This window comes from Ochlerotatus camptorhynchus, unplaced genomic scaffold (genome assembly GCF_037179485.1).
Source record: "Ochlerotatus camptorhynchus isolate MF236.1 unplaced genomic scaffold, CSIRO-AGI_Acam_v1.1 ptg000008l, whole genome shotgun sequence".
NCBI lineage: Eukaryota > Metazoa > Arthropoda > Insecta > Diptera > Culicidae > Ochlerotatus > Ochlerotatus camptorhynchus.
In genome coordinates this window covers 697243-718139 of record NW_027040500.1, presented here as the reverse complement: position 1 = coordinate 718139, position 20897 = coordinate 697243, and the positions used below count along the sequence as shown (strand labels likewise).

General features: G+C 37.2%; 1 protein-coding gene across 4 annotated transcripts in view; it reads right to left on the bottom strand.

Annotated features, from left to right (window-relative positions):
- Window positions 1-20897, bottom strand: part of LOC135698564 (WD repeat-containing protein 47) — a 228329-nt gene that overhangs the window by 145078 nt on the left and 62354 nt on the right. For 3 of the 4 annotated variants that reach the window (XM_065218615.1, XM_065218628.1, XM_065218607.1), the window contains 4 exons: window positions 13138-13413; window positions 12843-13015; window positions 4029-4426; window positions 3730-3958 (listed from right to left, as the gene is read on the bottom strand). In XM_065218615.1, coding sequence (XP_065074687.1) covers window positions 3730-3958; window positions 4029-4426; window positions 12843-13015; window positions 13138-13413 — 1076 coding nt within the window. The remainder of the gene's footprint in view (window positions 1-3729; window positions 3959-4028; window positions 4427-12842; window positions 13016-13137; window positions 13414-20897) is intronic. The other variant, XM_065218621.1, reaches the window with a different exon arrangement.

Genomic DNA, 20897 nt, shown 5'->3' with positions numbered 1-20897 from the left:
TTGGCTTGAATGCCCTCAATGTGATCTTTAAATGTTAATTTTTGGTTTAATGCTAATTCAAGATGTTTCACTTAGTTTGACCAGGAATTTGGAACTCCGTACATAGTGATTATGTGACTACTACAAAGCAACACATAAATTTTAATATTACATCCTAGAGGATGCACTTTAATCATGTCGAAAATCTCATGTAATTTTTATGGCCACAACAATAAACAAATGCAGTAAAAGCAGCGTAGTGTCAGTTCATGCACTGTATTAATGATAATTTTGTCCTTTGTGTCAAGTAATATTACACCATATTTTCGACACGATTGAAGTGCATCTACTTTGATGTGATATTAAAATTAATTTGTTGCTGTGTACTAGGTTTCAAAAAAAAAGCTCTAGGCTTATGTGGAAATATTATAAGTTGAGTTTTGGAAGCGTTGGGAGAAATCTACCTTTTTTGAAAATAAGAAGAGAAAATATCTAAACTTTTCTGCAGCCTGCTGCAAATAACACGAATACGGAAATACCTGTCATAGGCGAACAAAGATTTGCGGCAACCCTAAGGCAAATCAGGGAGGTCCGAAGTGAAAATGTTATACAATATAGGCCCAAGAATGCTACCCTGAGAACCCCTGCTCTAACAGGTAATCGTTCAGATTTGGAATTTTGATAATTTACCTGTAGAGTTCTGCCAGTTAAATAATTTTGAACTAATTTCATGGTATAGAGCGGAAAATTAAACTTTTTTCAATTTAGCAATCAAAGCTTCATGCCAAACACTGTCGAATGCTTTTTCTATGTCTAGAAGAGCAACTCCAGCTTAGAAGCCTTCAGTTTGTTTGAACGAATTAAATTGGTAACTCTTAAGAGTTGATGACTAGTTGAATACCCTAATAAAAATACCATACCCGAACGATAACCGAAATGATCGAACTATTCGACAAATGGTTTGGATAATACCCTGCAAAATAACCATACCAATTATATTAGGGTACCAATGGCGAAATCAAAACTGCTCATCTGCAAAAAATGAGTTCGTATTAATGTGAACCATCATTCTATCTAAAAATTATCCTTTCAAAAAGTTTACTTGTTGAGGAAAGCAAACTTATTGGACGGTAGCTTGAAGCTTCAGCTGGGTTTTTATCCGGTTTCAAAATTGGAACAACTTTTGCATTTTTCCATTTATCTGGAAAGTATGCCAAATGGAAACATCTGTTAAATAATTTTACCAAGAAAGACAAGGTACTCTCTGGGAGTTTTTTGATGAGGATATAGAAAATTCCATCATCACCTGGAGCTTTCATATTATAAAACTTTTTAGTTATAGATAGTTTAGTTTTAGTAAGACCCAAACTGAAATTATGGGAACTTTCGAATTGCTTAGCAAGTTTCTGAGCTGTTTCAGTAAGATACTAGAGAAGACGTTTGAAACCGTCCAAGGTTTCAGCCAATACACGTCATTCACGCCTACGGCCAATTTACAGTGATAACTTGAATTTCACGAAGCTCAAAAGTTCCGTGCGGGGAATCTTTTCCTTGTTGACATTAAGCCAGGAAAGTTTACTAAATTTTTTCTTGGATCATTATCATCACCCGTGAGCAAATCCAATTGATTTTTTTTCCTTCATTTGTTTTCCGTCGATCTTGTTTTCCGTGCTGAGCACCAATGCTACCGACGCCAGGGAGGCAGCTCTCTCACCTGGACCCTACCTATCGACCCATCAACTCATGAACCGGGGACCAACGGCTTTACTTCCCTTCCGAAGGAAGACGTGATCAGAGATGTTATGCCTCAGAACATCCCGGCGGCGCCGACTGGAATTGAACCCAGGCCTGCTGGGGTGAGAAGTAATCACGCTTACCACTCACCACCGGCACCGCTAAATCAAATTGATTGCTCAAATTAATTTCATCAGAAGGGGGATCAAGAGATGGCCATTTTCTTTTGAGCATGGGCGCCATGGTGCCAGTAAAATTTTTATCCTAATCGACTTCCAAGCAGATTAATATAAGAAAGAGGACTTTTCCAAATCGATATCTAAGCAGGATTACCAAACAAGGATCAAGGGTCGAACAAGGTAGAAAATTTACGGTATATTGAGCACTGAAAAGCGCTGTTTAAATTTGTTGTAGCTTTAGGTAGCAGTAACACTTACTTCAGCAAAAAGCAAATAGATCCGCACGGCTAGAGAGCACGATGCGGACTAACCGATGAAGTTGTGTTACCAAAACGGGAAAGCACTGTTACCGCAAATGACTGAATCATTTAAAGCTCATAAGATTTGATCTATGGCATAACAGATTATGCTTATAATCTGTTTTTGATCACTTCTTTGAAGGTATTTTGCACATTATGGATGTGGCATTATTGCCTTGTCCTTTTATTATATATAGTTATAGAAAATGTCGAGTTTAGACTATTGGGTTTGGAGAGTTGAGTGTAGTTATATTCCAACAGCACTTTATTTTTCGAGCAAAACATGTATTCAAACTTTGCACGAGGTTTTCACAATAATTTTGTGTTTTGCAATATGGGACAGTCAGTGTTCACTCCGCTGTCGACAGAAGCAGGTCACTCTCGATGTGTGCCACAGGATCGTCTGTTTACTCGGCAGCAACCATTGTGTGGTCCTCCTCATTGTTCTTCATCAGCAGTTCTTTCAGTCGATGCGACGCCGACTTTGGAAAGCAACCGTTTCGTGATGAATGTGTGAGTGCTGACTACGTTTTGCGTCCATTGCTGCAATGGAAGCGCTCTGATCCCCGTTGGCGAATCTGCCATACAATGAAACCACTGGAAGCGGCTCCCGTTCTGGTGGAGGTGCGTTATTGAATAGCGGAATATAAAATGTTTATTGTGTTGCACCTTTTGACCAGTGTTGTGAAAATATCAAAAGATCTAATCTCACCAATGTGCATAATCTCATTTGAGTATCGTAGACCAAAAACTCAACACGCAAACAACAGCCGATGATATTACAAGCTGTGATACGGTTGCTATGATATCATGCTAACAAAACTCCCCGGCTACAATTCTCACCAAACTGTGTTGAGTTTGAGCTTCAAGATTTTTGCTGTACATCCGAACACGAAACGAAACTTCCATCACTGCTGGCAGCAGTAACTTCGTGTCTGCCATTTGTGAAGCGTAAAGAAAGATAGCAAACTATGCTTTCTCTTTCTAAGAAAACGACGTGCAAAGGAATCATTTTTGTGGTAAGTCAACTCGTGGCTGCAATTTTACATGTTCTGAATAGTCTCGCAATATCAAAGGAGCTTGTTAAAACAATATCATGCTTGATATTTTATTCTAATATCATGCGTGATATTAGGAGCCCTTGAGAGCGAAACAAAATCATTTGAGTGAGAATTATGCCATCACTGCTTTTGACTATAGTTTTAAGATGTATTGTATAGTGAACAAGAATCCTCGGCTCTGTAAAGTTAATTCGGTTGAGCCTTATCAAATAAATTAATAATAATAAAAAAAATGGGACAGTCATGCACCCACTGGAGTATCTCATACAACCACTAAAAAAATCAATCTGCCTCTGCAAATAAACCGTCTCGCCTTTACGGTAGGCAACACGCAAGCCACTCACTAAGTCTGTATTTAGGCGCTTTCATGTGGATCTAAAGTGGATGATAAGACACGTCTCACAGACAAGTAGACGGCGAATATATAGGTGAACTCAGCTCGCATGCAGAGAAATTACGAAATCATTTTCTACTCACCTCAAAATCCTTTCCGTTGCTCTCATCTGCCAAATGCGAAAGCCGTGACGGACCATTGCTACCGACCGGGCCGGCGCCATTCTGCTGACTATGACTACTCGGTGGATGTGATGGTGGCATGATGGTCGGATTTCCGTTCATAATATAATCACTCTCCTTGTTCTGCTTTTGCTGCTTGAACTTTTCGTACAGCTCGCCTCCACCACCGTTTGCTAGGATTTCGTTGCTTCTAAAAAAACAAACAGTAAACATTAGTATATTAAGTACTATATATTTAAAAAAAACTAAATTTGACTTACTTAGGATGGTCGTATATCACACCGGTAGGAGGTGGCGGTGGTGCAACCTGAGGATGCGGAGGCCCTTGGTGATTGCTGCTACCAGCGCTATTAGCACTAATCCCGGAGTGGACCCCGGATGAGGAGGAGTGTTGTGGTGGACCAACCGTAGGTGGCGGCGGTGGAAGTTGGCTGTGATGAGGAAGGCCCGTTGGCACTGGTTGATTGGTGGTGGCGATCTTATCCGTCAGCGAATCTCGACGGGAACTTTTCGCCGTGGAGTTGCTCGTATTGGGACTATCCCGTTCGGCACTGTTCTGGTGAATGTCACTGGTTTTCACAATTGCACCGGCAACGGCTTGCAGTTCGGGTGATTTCGATTGCACTGAAGCGATTTCTTCTATTGATGGAAGTCCCTGCTGGTGAGTGGGATAAGAAACGAGAGAGAATAGCAAAAATTAGATGCATATTTAATCCAGCCTGGTCCCTGTTTGGCGCGCGCGGGTGCAACAAGTGAGCAAAGTGCTTTGTGTGCGATTCGGCAACGGTGGCGTTCTGGTTTTAATTTATCGGCAATTAAGCATGCTGGCAATCGTAAGAACTGGCAGTGCACGGGGGTTGATTTTGTTTAATAAAAAGTTGTCAACTACGATATGGAGAGTGCGATACGGGATAGAAGCTTATATCTATAGACAGTTGATTTAAAATTGAAAATGCGCAAGCTTGAACGGATTGAAGTACGGTTACAAACTCAATTCGCCAAAGCTTACAATAATTTGCATTTGAATTCGATTGGGAACTCATACACAACAAATACAAATAAAATTACCGTCGTCAAAACCGTCGTTGATTTTTTAAATGCCAACTGGTTTTTATTAAATTAAAAAAAAAAAACACACAACTAATGAATCAATCTTTAACCGTTATGTGCGCAACGGATTGCCCGGGTACCCAGCTTCCTTTGAATAATACGGTGTAAACGCGAAGCTTATCGCCACGACAATAAAATAAAAATTGTTTGCACATTTTGCTTTATCTTTAAGATAATATATATAAAAAAATCCAAGAAAATAGTTTTTTTCCCATAGATTCATGTATGTACATGTAAAAATATGTTTTCTATATCATAATTTTAAAAAGCTGGGTAAAAACAAAATCTTAAGGACAGGATTTTCGGTTTTTTATATCCAACCATCATGATGTAGAAAAAATGTGTTTGCATGTGAATAATTTCACCAAAGCTCGGACTTAGATTGAGAGTACCGTAAAACGGGGTAACATTAATAGTTTATGTTAAGTATATTCTAAATATTTTTTACAGCAATTATTTTTTTTTTTCAAATTTTATTTTTTTAAACAAATACTGATGATCCTTGCTATGTAATATGCTTGACGGAAATTAAATCATTTGCACTATTTTTTTAGTCTTGTGACCGAACATCACTATTTTGCTTTGGGGTTACTTTGATAATGCTCGTTGAATGTAGAAGAAAATGCGTTGCAACTTTGAATGAGTAAATAATTAGAAAACATCACAAAGAAATAAGAATACAACATTTATTTTGTGATGGCTGTATTAGAAATACATTTCATAAGTGATGGTTTAAGTGCTTTTTCAAATAGGCGATAAACAAGAAAATTGAATTTTAATATGTTTATAAAATATGTAACACATACAATATAAAAACTATATACCATATCAACGGAAATGCTCTAAGCTACAATATGAAACCAATGTTTCCAATTCGGAAAAGGCGCAGAGAGAAAATATAAACATTGTATTCTACTATCAAAGTTACCCGCATTATCAAAGATACCCCGTTTTACGGTACTAGGTATTATATATTTCAAACAACTTTGCCGAAGTTGCGAACTAGTCTAATGTTAATACATACTAGGAGAAATGGTCATGAAAACAGCAAAACGCAACAAAACATGGAGGTAATTTGTAATTCATGTAAAAATGTAACAGTAGGGTATAAGTTGTTGAACAAAATAACGTTGAGATTAGCTGCTAATACCAGCTAACCTACAAGATACACCACCTTAACCTTTTGTTTAACCTTGGGGTCAATTTGACCCCAGGCCACTTTGAAAGGCTGTAACTTTTTTATTTGTCGATAGATTTTACTAATCCTTCCGTGGTGCATCCACCAGAGCTTTGTAATATTAGATGAAATCAGCTCCAAAAAACTTGAAATATGTCCGTACCTTGGGTTCAATTTGACCCCGAATTCAAATTGCCGTATCTTAACGAAATTTCAATGGATTTTCGAAATTTTAAACGATTTGCAAAGGGTGATTTAGGGGACTTTTGTCACTGTCAGGGGGAGACGTCATTGTAAAAATATACCCATATGTTGATGTTAGAGATGAATATATCATGAGATCCCAACCATATAGAATGTTGCTTAAATATGCAATGATATTCAAGAATACAAGGTCTTCAAACTATGGATAGTGTATGACAAAATTTACTCACTAGATGGTGCTAAAATGAAAATAAACAAGATGCGCCATCTTAAATATATAACATATATAACGTTATTTACAGACCCTGCTCATATAGATCATTCCCGTCTTCAGCAAAGTAGTTCAAATGTACAAGACCTATCTTAACTAAAAGCGTTTAGTTCAGGATTCACTCACCAAGTGGTGCTAGTGTGACATTCATTTTTCATTGTTTGTCCTAACTTAACATCTTGATTAGATATAAGGTATCCGTCTTCGTCCAAGTTGTTCAGATGCACAAGAGCTATCCCAAGGTAAAGAGTTTCAAAATACACTCACCAATAGAATAGATAGAAGGCTTCCTTTTTCAGCAAAGTTGTTGAGATGGACATGACCTATTTTGAGGTGAAAATTTCAGTACAGAATTCACTCACCAACTGGCGCTCTTGTGACAATCATTTTTTATTGATTGCCATTTTAACTAATTAGAATATCGCTCTCTCTTTTTCAGAAAAAAAATAATCCATTAGTTGCCAAATCTGTTCAGTAGATTCCTGTCATCTATATTTAAAAAGAAATACGCAACTCAATTTAAGCTTCGTTTATTTAAAAATGTTTTCTTAGTAAGCAACGGTTCATATAATTTCCTGTTGTTCATCGATAGTCTAGGATAGATCTTGTCCATCTGAACAACTCTACCGAAGACGGAAACCTTCTATCTAGTCCATATGTTAAACTAGGGCAAACAATGAAAAATGAATGTCACACTAGCACCGCCTGGTGAGTGAATTCTGAACTAAACTATTTTCTTTAAGATAGGTCTTGTCCATCTGAACAACTTTTCTGAAGACGGGATCTGTAGATATCGTCATATAATAAGTATTTAAGATGGCGCACTTGATCATTATCGTTTTAGCGCCATCTAGTGAGTAATCTTTGTCAGACATAGTTTTGAAGAACTTGAATTCCAGAAGATTAAAATTTATGAAAATTAAAAAAAATATAAAAGCGGACATAAATCATTTGAACGAAGAGATAACGATTTATTTCTTTGAACAAATATGTGCAATTTTAGAGCACTTACATCTTTGTAGAACATTGAAATAATTGGAAAATTCAAACAAAACAGTTATTGTAAAAAAAAACGCTTTTTAAAGGGGTACTACCGTTTGTACTCTATAACTATAACTCTATATTTCCACTCTATAACTTCGTCCAAATGAGAGATAGAAAATTGTCGTCTTCAACAAAGTTTCTTAAAGTGACTTTATCTACAGTGTTTCCAAAGATGTCCATCCATTTTAACAAGAAATACAAGCATTGTTTTTTTTTATCTAAGTGTATTATACTATAATATATAGTGTAATACCACCCTTAAAATAAAATTTTACCACTCATATAAAGTACTCAATAAATAAAGAAACATTTTAGAAGACATGAAAACATTCAATAGTTTCATCGCAAATGGCCACGTTCCACTTTTATTGATTTCTTACCACTGTGCGGCGGTAAGCTTCAAGCTAAAATAGGCTTAAGAAGATTTTATTTTCAAAAATGTTGTCAGTTTCCCAAAGGGTTTATTACGACACATTATTATCAAATTACTATTCCTTAGGGAATCGTTTTATTATTGTTGGTTGGAAATGCTAACATGAAGCTTTAGTGTGATGATTTATTAGCTAGAGAATGATCTTTAGAAGAGGGTAGGTGGATAGTTCCGTTAGAGTACGGCAGTATGAAAATTGAATAGAAGTTGAAAATAAGCGAAGGGCCATTAATGCGACAGTTTTTCAAGATAGACGCACATTTTTGCCTAACCCAAATTTTTTTATAAAAATCAAAACTTTATTTTTTTTTTTGAGCGGTAAACTTCTCCTTAACGGTTGACATAGCAAAAATTAGAGCAAAATTTTACACTGTTTAATCAAACGAACAACTAATCTTGCTTTCAATTACATCAATTTGATTACTGATTTTGCATTCATAATATTTAACTGAATACGGGCCTGGCGTTAACGGTTAGCATCCATGCTTCTCACACTGAAAGACTTGGGTTCAAATCTCACCCTGGGCAAGTCACTAATGACCTACAATGTGTTAAAAAAAAAACAAATAAACAATGCGTCCTATAGGATCATGATACCATTAATTTTGTGGATGTTGAGTCAAATTCGGTTTGGTTGTTGTCGAGAAACACGACTTAGTGCCCAAAAGCCGTGTTTTTCGAATTTTGTTCTTTCCATAACTCCGGAACCAGTAGACCGATTTCAAAAATATTTAAACGTATTCTATGGAACCAAGGAACTTTTCATTTGGTGGTTGTTGCGACCAATTCGGTTCAATGGTTACACGTCTTGAAAAAAATGTTGGCACTCACACAGACATTTTCCGTTCTCGTCAAGCTGAGTATATTGGTACATGACACTTGACCCTTGGTATTTATACTAGGGTTCATCATTTTTCCATTTTACCAGAACAATGTTTTTTTTTTGTTCCACTTAGGGTAACAAACAACTGTGCTTTCCGCATTGCGTTTGAAACTTTTATGGTAATTAGAATGAGAAAACCTACTTTTATGCATTTTCATTCCTAGGAACCACAGTTTTGCTTAAACCATACAACTAACCATGCAAAAGTATATAGTCAAGGAAGTGCCTAACAACTTTGCTTAAGGAAGTACGATGCTACAATGTCTCTAAAAAAAGTTATAGATGTGTAGATTCCAAACTCAAAAAATCGGTTTTTCTTATTCTATAGATTTGGTATGTTCAGATGCATTGCTAAAAAAAAAGGTGGTTAATCTGATATGCGCAGTTGGAGAAGGGGACGGGGCCGCCCACCACCCTCACTCATATCAATTGGAATAAAGTTAATGAAGTAACTTCGAAGTTTCGTATCTAACGGATTTGCTGTGAATTATTTAAAAACAATTGCTCAATGTGATAAGCGTAATTAAAGGGGGGAGGGGCTTACTATACCCCCAGGCAACCTCACTCATAACAATAATTTCGTAAAGCTTCAAATTAAAATCTTCTTCTTCTTTTCCTTTATTTAACGTCGGTCTCTGTTCCGCAATCTAGTGCCAATCACCGACGGACATCGATTGCCATATCCATTGACGGCAACCGAATGTGCAGGAAGGCAGCTTCCACACCTGCGTAGGATATCGCACCCATTCACAACACACATGGGCCGGGACCAACGGCTTTACTTCCCTTCCGAAGGAAGACGTGACCAGAGATTTTTATGCCTCAGAAAAATCCCACCGACCTCGGCTGGGATTGAACCCAGACCCATTGGGGTGTTAGAAAGCAGTCACGCTTACCACTACACCACCGGCGCCGGCTTCAAATTGAAATAACTTCGTTGTTTTTCATCTTGTCGAGTTGGTAGATTCAGATGTGTTTTTCAAAAATATTTGCTCAATATAATAAGCACAGTTGGATATGGGGAAGGGACTTACTGTATCCCCTGCCCTCCCTCACTTATATCAATGAAAGTAAAGTTACAGACTGACTTTGATTTGCGGTTTAGCGACTTTGCAGTCAATCTAATGTTTTTTTATGAGAAAGTTTGAACATACTGATAGGTAAGCACATATCATCGGTAAAAGATGTGTGTGTGAGAAAATTTGCGAGAAAATCTAAGGGCACCGGTGGAGTAAGGGTTACAGACTGAAATAACTTCGGAGTTCATAGTCATATACGAAAGGTGATTTCATTGATCACTAATAAAATGAAAGTTAATCTTAACTCAAGAGTTACTTTTTGTTTTGTCAAACACAACAGATTAGTTTATTTTGACAGTTGAATGAAATGCTCTGTCCTTTTTAACTACGCTTATGAGATTGAGCAAATGATTTTAAATAACCCTTCCGGACATACTACCTGGAGATGGGAAACTTCGAAATTATTTCAGTCTGTAACTTTACTTTCACTGATGTAAGTGAGGCGCCCCCCCCCCTTCTTACCCAACTACGCCTAATAGATTGAGCAAATATTTTTGAATCACTCATCTGAACATACCAACTCTAAAAGATGATAATCAACGAAGTTATTTCAGTTTGAAGCTTTCCTTCAATTATATGAATGAGGGGGCGGGGTTACAATTACCCCCCCCCCCCCCCCTATATCTAACAACGCTTATAAGATTGAGAAATTGAATTTGAATAATTCATCTCAACATACCAAATCGATCAGATAAGAAACTCAGAAATTATTTCAATTTCAAATCTGACTTCCATTGGTACACCGGCAGTGTTGGCAGGAAAAGTGCTTTCTGGCATTTCATTTAAACCATAAATATTTGAACAGTTATAACTTTTTTTAGAGACATTCTAGCACCTCACTTCTTTTGACAAAGTTTTTAGGCACTCTTTGGACTATATTTAAACATGGTTAGTTGCATGGTTCAAGCAAAATTGTGGTCTCTAGGGATGAAAATGCTTATGCAGTAGGTTTTCCCATACTCATTTTCATACAAATGTCAAACGCAATGCGGAAAGCCGGGTTACAATCAATCGTCCCCAAATTTTTCACAGTTGATTGGGACCCCAAATGGAACTAAACAAGGGTTGTTCTGAGGTCAAGTTTACGTTTTTCCAAGAAACGGTGACCCACCCTAATGTATAATTTTCTTTGTAAGAAGGGTGAAAACAACAGAGATCTAGACTCACAAAGCTCTAAAATCAGTTTCATGAACTTTTACAGATCTTTCGGAGGACCAGACATAAAAAAAATGAAAAATTGACGAAAACACAAAAACTTTGACGGCTTTATTTTCTGAAAAACAATGCATTTTTGTTCGGTTAAACAACATAGAACAACAACACAATTGATCGTATCATAGTTTACTGTCAAACGATATACCTAGCGCTGACACTAGCTGTTGTTAACTTTTACAAAGCATCTTAATCCAAATGAACCAAAACCATTACTACACGTAACATGATGCAAAAGTAATGTGCTTCCTCTGTTGCTCTGTAGGAACCTAAGTTGACACCTTGTTTAGACTAGAATCTTAGAACGGAAGCACCTGAATACTTATATCTAGGGCTAGGACCTCCTACCACAAAACCCACACGAACACACACACAAAAAAAAAGAACCGAAACGTGCTCACGAGTCATTGCTTCCCAGCATCCAATCATAAAACTTGATTAGCTGTGAAAAAAACGTTCCCAAAATCAACACGAATCAAGTGTTCCCGCCTAGTAACGACATACTTCTGGCGCAATGTACAAGAGCAGCAAAGATTGTGCAACGCTGTCATATGAAACGGTGCTGGCTGCAGGAGCCCAATCCTTACCAACGAGATAGGGCACGCGGAAAGAAAAAAAAAAGTAATTTCCTCTATAACGGTTGCAGTTGCAACAGAGAACTAGTAAGGGGCGATTCAAATATGACGTCCATTCTTTACGAGGGGAAGAGGTCCTAGAATGTGTAACATGTATGGGAAAAAGCGTGTTACATGGAGGGAGGGGGTGTGGATGTCATATTTGAATCACCCCATTAATCTCCTCTCTCTGTAGGTATAGAATGCCATAAAAGCTCACAGCAGGTTGCAGTGTACCTAGTGAAAAACGATCTATAACAGATTTGTTTGTACACACAGTTTCGTGTAAACAACCCACTTTCTGAATGAACGGTGTCAGTTTTGATTTAGTGACTCCAAAAGCTGAAACATCATATGATATGATGGTTCGGGGATGACGTTTACAAAGAAATAATGTCAAATAGATGAACCTAAAACAAAAACTGCAGACTGTACCAGAGGAAATATCCGCAGGCATAGAACGTCGAAAGATTGAGTTTACCCACGCTATGTTGAAAGCTTTCCAACGTCGTTGGAGCCTTGACAAACAAACACCGAGGCTTTAAGCTTTGAATAGAACAAGTGAAAGTAAACAGAATGACAATTTTTCCACTGAGACAGTTTATCATAGGCTGTGTTCTACAGCTTGTAAGCAAACACGTCGTTTTACATCGCCTTTCTACCCACCATGGGCCCGAACTAACTACCAGCGGATACGGAGGGCATTGTGCGCGAGATGCCGGTAGCTATACATATGCATATTCATAAATTATTGATTCCTTTTTATTCAACGCTCGCCAGAAGAACTCTATGCAGAGGATGGTAAAGAAAGTACTGGCCCAGAGAGGGAAAAGAATTATTTGCCACATGAAAAGTTGTTCAAAAAAGCTGTTAGCATACTTTCATTCAGGTTTGGATATTACACCCCTGTGCTTGATACCGACAAGTAGGGATGGAATCCTAGTTGCATAATAATATGCCATTTCAAGCAAGCTACATTTCCAGATTTATGCTTGCAAGAGGCGCGTAATCGAGAAAAGAAGCAGATAAGCAGTCTACAAATCTACAAACCTGATATTCGCTAAAGTTACTGCTGCGGTAGACGTCACCGCCGTCGCCATTCTCGAACAGCCGGTCCACGCTTGAGGTCATCATTTTGCCGCTCGTAGGCTTTATTCCGGTCAAGTGGAAACTGGCAAAACTTGAACGGGACATGGGAAACGATTCGTTCGTTGCTTTAGGATCTGTAACGGGAACAGGGAAAAATGGATATCATTGGCTATAGAGTCCTACTGACCTTTTGGGTTACGTGCGGCAATGAAATATCATTAATAATCTGAAGTGAGAACCGCACACTGTAACTTACTGAGACAGGTTGATACGGCGTCCAGTGAGGGCAGCAGCGAACGGGTCATGATGTCCGCTGCGCTACGGGGCCGCGTAAATGGCATCACAGAATGAGGGAAAGTTTTCGGTTTGATGGGAGTGATGAGCATATGTTCAGTCCATGAGGTTTCAAGTGAAGGTTTTTCCAGTCTTTCCACGTCCACGTTGAGAGTTTTTTGCTCGAATGGAACCGAGAATGTTTCGGCCGGAATACTCTGTAACCAGCTGAGTAACGATAGGTCCGAATCTGTGAAACCTGTGGAGTTAAAAAATTGATAATTTTTTTATTGAGAAATGGGGTGTCATGCCATTTTATTGTGCTCATCTAAGCTTCGTCGTACTCTCTTAAATTCGGTTTTTCCATTGTTTAGTTCAAATTTGTTTATATCAATAATAATTCAACTTATACGTAAGACGACACCGGTGTTTGAGTGATAAGCGTGACTGCTTTCTCACTCCAGTGTGGCTGGATCCAATCCTAGCTAATGTGGTTGGAATTTTTCCGGCCCATTTTTTTGTTTTTTTTTTTTAACCTTATTAGAGAGATTTTTAGCCGTTGGCTAGTTCATCTCAAAATTTCCCGGCCCATGTATTAATGGGTTCGAGTGTTTTTTCAATTTGCACTCTGCATTGATTTTCTATGCTAATAATTAAAAAATTAAAACAAAAATATCGAGTAATGATCTTTCATCGAGGGTATCATAATCCAATCTTCCTGAAGAGAAATTCCACACGAAATGACGAATCGAACAGGCACGACCTTCTCCGATTTGCAAAAAACTTTGCATAATTATTTGACATTTTGTCGGTATTACGTCAGACCGGTGTGAAGTGGCATTTTTTTATTTCAAGCAAAACGAAGTATTGCTTCTTATGTAATATTTGCAACATTTACCAAATCTGACAAAAGTGAAACGAAGCTGAGGAAATTTTTAATCCACTATGATTATCTCAATTTTTATTGATTTTGCTTCTTCTTTTTTATCCTTGTCGGGTGTATTCACCTGCGACCATTTTTCTGATCACTTGTGATATAGGGTAAATGGATGTAATTTCCCCTATATCACATGTAATTTAAATGCCCCTAATTTGAGCCCATACAATTCAGCAATCGACTAAATTTTCAAAAGCGACCAAAAATATGCGTTAGTACAGTCCCAATGACGCGTTCATCTAGATAAAATTGATAAATAGCAGATTTTTAGCCATGGGCCTAATCTTAGATCCATAGGCTAAGATTAGCGCCATTTCCCCTATTCCCCTTTTTTAACTATATCAGGATGCCGTATCACTATTATTAGGAGTGATCGGCATTGTTTGACTAATAGCGTTATCCCAGCAAGGCATTACACTTCGAATAAAGTGCACTGACGTACTGGGAGTTGTTCTCCAAAAGTCAAAGGGTTATATCAGCCCCTTGTCGAAGAACTTACGCCTTTTATGGAAAATTACCGGATAGTTGCATAGCAAATGTTCCGAGTCTATGCCACAGAAGCGACATACATCATCTTGAAGTTTTCCAATCAGCTTCAAGTGATAACGGCTCGGACAATGACCTGTTTCAGGAACTGTATATATGCTAAGCTCTTTCTTAGAAAGTTCCAGGATTTTGTTCGTCACAGAAATGTTTGGATTAATGAATCGCTTCGACAGCCTAGCAATGGAAGTATTCTTTCAGTTTTCCTCCATTTTTGAAGATTCCCACGGTTTTAGCTCCATTCTAAAAGATACAGCTAATAAGCCACAGAAAGGCTCTGGCTCTATGAACTTATGAGAAGATGCGAGTCTTGATAGTGCATCAGTTCTTTCATTTCCGTCAATCCCGCAATGACCAGGAACCCAATATAAGTTGACTTGATAATGATAACCTGACCAGAACGTTATAACAAAATTATATCATGATTATATCAACTTCTGTTATACATAACAACCGTTGATATAATCTTGTTTTAAGAGCTCTGTGGTGAAATGAGTATGGTATAAAATTGTTACACAATTTGTTAGAATAAAATTTAAAACAACATTTTAACTAAGTTTGTTAGCATTAGTAGCACGAAAAATGAAACGGTTTGTTTTATTTTAATTTTTGTTTTGTTTTAGTCTTGAGCCTGTAGTAGAATTTAAATTTATTTAAGGGCTACGGAAAAGTGTGTCACATGGAATTGGGCTAATAGGGTTAATGTCCCTAATGTCAGCCAAAATGTCCCTAATATTGGGCCCATAAATTAATTTCGAAGGCAAGCATTTTTTTGATAATGATAAACTAAAAATCAAACATATTCATTTGTATTGTCCAGATGATGCATTGTTCTACGAAAAATTGAAGAACGAGAGATTTTTATTAGATCCATAGGCCAAAGCTAGTGCTTTTTTCCCTATTTTTTACAGCATTCTCTTCTGATTGGGATGCTAAGAATTAAAAAAAATATTACAGCCAACTCTCCCTTACTCGATCTCTCCTTAACTCGATTCTCCCTAGCTCGATGGAAATCCAGGGGCCTCATTTCGCAAGTCTAATCAAACTACCTAGCCCAAAGCGACTAGGCTACTATAAATTGATTCCGTAAAACCTGAAAATGTTACGTTGGTGATTAAGAATGCACAACTAGCATTATAAAATTGAAATTGCCACTGCAAGACGCTTCTGATCAAAAGGCTTACCTAGATTTTAACTGTTTAGGAACGATTGCGCAATAATAGTGTGAACCAATGATATTGCACATTTTGCCCCCAATTAGACTCCTTGCAAAATAATTTTGTCACATCACAAAATGTTCACACCGTTTTTAGCATACATTGGTTCGTATCGTTGCTACAGTTTCCAGTAGCAAGGGTGCATTCCTAGGTGGCGTATCAAAAAATCGGTTTGTTTACATGCTATTGCTTTAGTATTTTATGTGGGAATATATTTTTTCCTCCATCGAATATTTTCACGTGAGTCTATTAACCAAAGCAATCCGCAATATATTCGCTCATGAACGGAATCCAAAAACATAAATTACCAGTTCAGTTGCGTTCTTTGAATTTTGGCGTGAGCCTTTTCAAAAAAATATTTTGCAATTTGTGAAAATCAATATGTTTTTGATGATATACAAATTAAAATGATCAATGGAAAATTGCAACACTAATCGTCGAACATTAGCAACCAAAATTAACCTCGAATATATTTACAATGGTGTGGGAGACAGATCTCAACGCATAACCAAACAAAATGTGCAACTAACACTGTATTAGAATTCAAATAGTGCATATGCAATCAATGAGTCGCTTTCATCTTATTTTTGTTTTGATACATATACTTAAATTAATTACTTTCATATAGCTAAGTTTAATGCTTAGGCTACTTTATAATCAGAAAAACAATAAAATTTCTTATTAGCGAGTGCAATGTAAACGGCAATATTTGAGAATTAGTATATGATTTTTGAAATATTTTAACAACAATCTAAAAATAGAAAACACTCTAAAAATATGTTACCCAAAACCGTGTTAAAAAGTCCAGTTCATACCCTTTTTAGTTTTTACCCTAATGGATTATTTTGTAACAAGGTGTGTTAAAAATATGATATTACCCCAACAATAGTTGTTATATTCTTGATAGTACGTAGAAGATTTCTTGTTATATTTTTTGTTATTTTAACTACTAACGGTACATGTTTTATAACAGACCATGTTACGAATAATTTTATATCTCAGTAACACAGTGGGCATTATTTCTGATACTTCCTTCTGGTCGGGAAGCCAATTTTTGAAGAAATTGAAAACACTCCCAGACAAGTTTTGATGTACATGTCGCCGACTAAATAGCATTTAGAGCAGCTTGACTGTCGGAAATTATGCATAAAGGGCGAACACGAAATTATTGCGACACATTCAACAGGGCATAACTTTTTTACCATTGGGTAAAAATCAACCAAATTTTGCACACTTTCTCATTGATGTGTATTGTGTACATGCTGTCAAACTCGAAGTCCTGTTTTTCGATTCAACGAAAATGGAGGTGAACCAACGCGAGTTGAGAGAACAAATTCTTTCCAAACACCTGGAATTTCCTGACCTGTCGCACCGGCAGTTGGGAAAAATGTTGAACATTCACCATTCAACCGTCTCCAGAGTGTTGAAGCGGTTCCAGGAGCGGTTGACGTTGGACCACGGCAAAGGAGCTGGAAGAAAACCGGGACCGGAGAACAAAAAGACGGAGGGAAAGGTGAAGCGGATGATTAAAGCAAATCCCAACGTCTCAAGCCGTGATTTGGCTAAAAAGATCGGCATGTCGCAGAGCTACGTCCAGAATGCAAAGAACAGAGCTGGACTACATACATACAAGGTACAGAACTTCCCAAACCGCGATGACCGACAACAATCGACGGCTAAAACTCGGGCACGGAAGCTCTACGAGAAGATGCTGACAAAATATGGCTGCTGTGTGATGGACGACGAAACGTATATAAAAGCCGATTTTAAGCAAATTCCGGGGTTGGAGTTTTTCACCGGCAAGAGCAAGTTCGATGTGGACGACAAATTTAAGGAGAAGAAAATGTCGAAGTTCGCCTCCAAATATCTCATTTGGCAGGCCATCTGCTCTTGCGGACTCTTGAGGAGTGAGCCTTTCGTGACAAAGGGCACAGTAAATGGCGAGATCTACAAATCTGAGTGCCTCGAGAAGCGCCTTTTGCCGTTCTTGCAGCAGCACGACGAAGCTCCGCTTTTTTGGCCAGGATTTGGCATCATGCCACTATTCTAAAAGTGTCCTGGAGTGGCCAATTCTGTCCATTTTGTTCCAAAGGACATGAATCCGCCAAACTGTCCGGAGCTGCGCCCGGTGGAGCAGTACTGGGCAATAATGAAGCGGGAACTTCGGAAGAGCAAGAAGACAGTCAAAGACGAGAAGGACATGTTAAGGAAATGGAAAAAAAACTGAGAAACTGGTACCGGATGACACTGTAAAGACTTTGATGGAGGGCATCAAGCGAAAATGCGTTCAATTTTACACTCAAGGCTCCATCGATTAACTTTTCTTTTGATTTTTGAAGTAAATATATGTATAAAACTACCCTAAAATTTTGGTTTGATTCTAAACATTATAAGAAAATTGGCATGACATTTTCGGTGTCGCAATAATTTCGTGTTCGCCCTTTATATTTGAACTCTTATAGTTTCTACGCAAACATATAATGGAACACTCTACAATTGCTTGGATTTCAGCTTGGAACACAGTTGGCCATCTGCACACAGGATGCGACATGTCTATCCCTGGGCCAGTTATTACTGCTCCCACTTAATTGTTCAATTGTTACTCATTGTTTTCAAAACAAAAGAACCGCTCCTAAAAATCCATTTTTTCTGCCTTCATTTGTAGAACGAAGAAAAACCTAGACAAACCAGTGATGTTTCAATGCGTTAGGACGGAATTGAAACTCGTAGAACAAATTTGGAATAATGAAGCAGTGTTATATTTGTAACAATATCTCAATAATGTGAGTCTCTTTATCAAATACAACTGTACGTATAGAAAGGTAAATAAAGTAATCTATAGCGGAATTACTCATTATTTGCGTTCATATCCGTTCGAAAAATAGAGGTAAAGTAAAGTGAGGTAAAACCCTATGTAATGGTTTGAAAATTGTATCTTAAAAGTGAGCTGCAACAAACGGCAGTTTCGTCAATTTCGTTAGACTTTTCGTCTGTTTTTATTCGGAGTTATGAAATTTCATTCTTAACTGTGTCGAAGTTATATGTAACCCTCTAGTGCTCCTTAAACGAACTGTTAAAGTTAATTCATTTCTAATTATACCTACTATATAATTGAAAGTTTGTTAGCACTAAACCGCGTCCCTTTGATAAAAAAAATACTCAGGTCCACCAAACCAAATTGAAAGTAGATAAATATAGCTTTTATTTGCAACTAGTTTAGTAACATCGGATTAGAATTTAATACAGCCAAAACATTTTCTTTGCAAAGGGTTTTATGCGTAATTATTTTAAAGATTTAAATCAGTTTACTTCAAAGTTAGGAAAGTGAGACATTCTTGTTTGAAGTTGTGTTCTATTTCTTTTAACATTAACCAATTTTATTAAAAGTTATGACAAATGAATAATGGCCCCAAAACGTGGGTAGATCACCTTTTCGTGATACGTTACGGGATGTAAGATCTACCACCGATTCCTAGTCCTGACTGCTTCAAACTTGGGGAACATGATTTTTCAGTAATCAAAGGAACACATCTTAGTCCTTGTTACTTGTTATGCCTTATTGATAGTGACAAGACTCGGCTTTGTCCACCGAGGATGACCTTTAAAAAAGGAAAAAAAAATGAGCTAGTTAGTCTTCATCTATTTGATTCCTAATCATATATTCATTGTTCTCTAGTTTGAAGTGGTTAAGACTAGAGTTGTGATGCATGGTCATTATCGGTGCCATTTTTTAATTTTGTTGCTAAGGAATCCAGTTTTGACTGACAAAGGGGCGTGCCTTTGGAGGGTGCTCTCAGTCTTCGAAGGGTATAAAAAGCGGGACCTTTCAATTAGAATCGATTCCTTGCGATAAAGGCAAGAATGACAACTGTATCATAGCCAAATACTTCATTTCTCAATAGTGATTAAGTAATACGACATTAGTGCACACGGACACGGGCCAACCACTCGATTTGTGCCTTTAGGTGAGAAAACCATTCTCTGAACGTTTCAGCTCATTTGGTTATAGGGTGAGCTGACACTTTTAGTTTGAAATTTGTATGGAGATTTTGAATAAAATACATGAAAAAATGACACCCGTACACTCTATTGATCATAACAAAGTTTCTTGTAGTTCTAATAATGAGTAGCATTTTTGCTGAGGACTACATAATGAATCCGGTTAGTTTTATTGAGATATTCGTTTTTGAATATACATATATGAGCATTTTGTATATTTGAACCAAATCCCCTATATAAACAGAAATCAAAGGCAGCTAAGACATTCAGAGAGTGGTTATCTCACCTACTGACACGAGCCTGTGAAAATATGAACTTTTTTTTTTTAGTTGTAATCTAGTTGATACGTTGCATAAGCTACCTAAATTTTATTGCAATATACGGACAAAATGCATACATCACCTCAAGAAAGAATATCTCTCATATAAATGTGGGCTAGTCTAACACGGAATGTACTACAATAGATCAAATTACGGGTGGCAGTGGTTTTTTGCTCCGAACAGAGAAAAAAATGATCAATGACTTATTCTCGTTAGAAAATAAACCCATTTCGTAAAAATTGTGATCAGTAGAGGAGAGTGGAGACACAGTGTGTCAAATACATGTCATCGATAAATGGGCCAGAAAGCTAATTAAGTTAATATATTTACTGGAACCTCAAGTTATTTCCAATCCTTGGGATAATAATTCGGATTATTGTAAAAAGTTCAAATATTTTTTAACGAATCACCATAATCCATAAATAAATCTAGAACGTTCAGAACAGTAAAATAATAGCGAAGATCTGATATAAGTTTATTTATTTTTAACTTGTATCTTAGTGTCAAATTTGCTAATCAATTGACTTAATTCTAACATGATTAGATGCGTACTCTTTATATCTATAATTCAAGGTGAACAATACTCAGAAAGAACTAAAATTGTGAAGGACAAAACTTCAACTGGACGAAAGATAGAATGACGATAGAATCAGGTTTACCATTGAGGGTTTTATGGACAAAACATTATTCTGATCAAATTATTTTTTACGTTACTACTCTTATCATT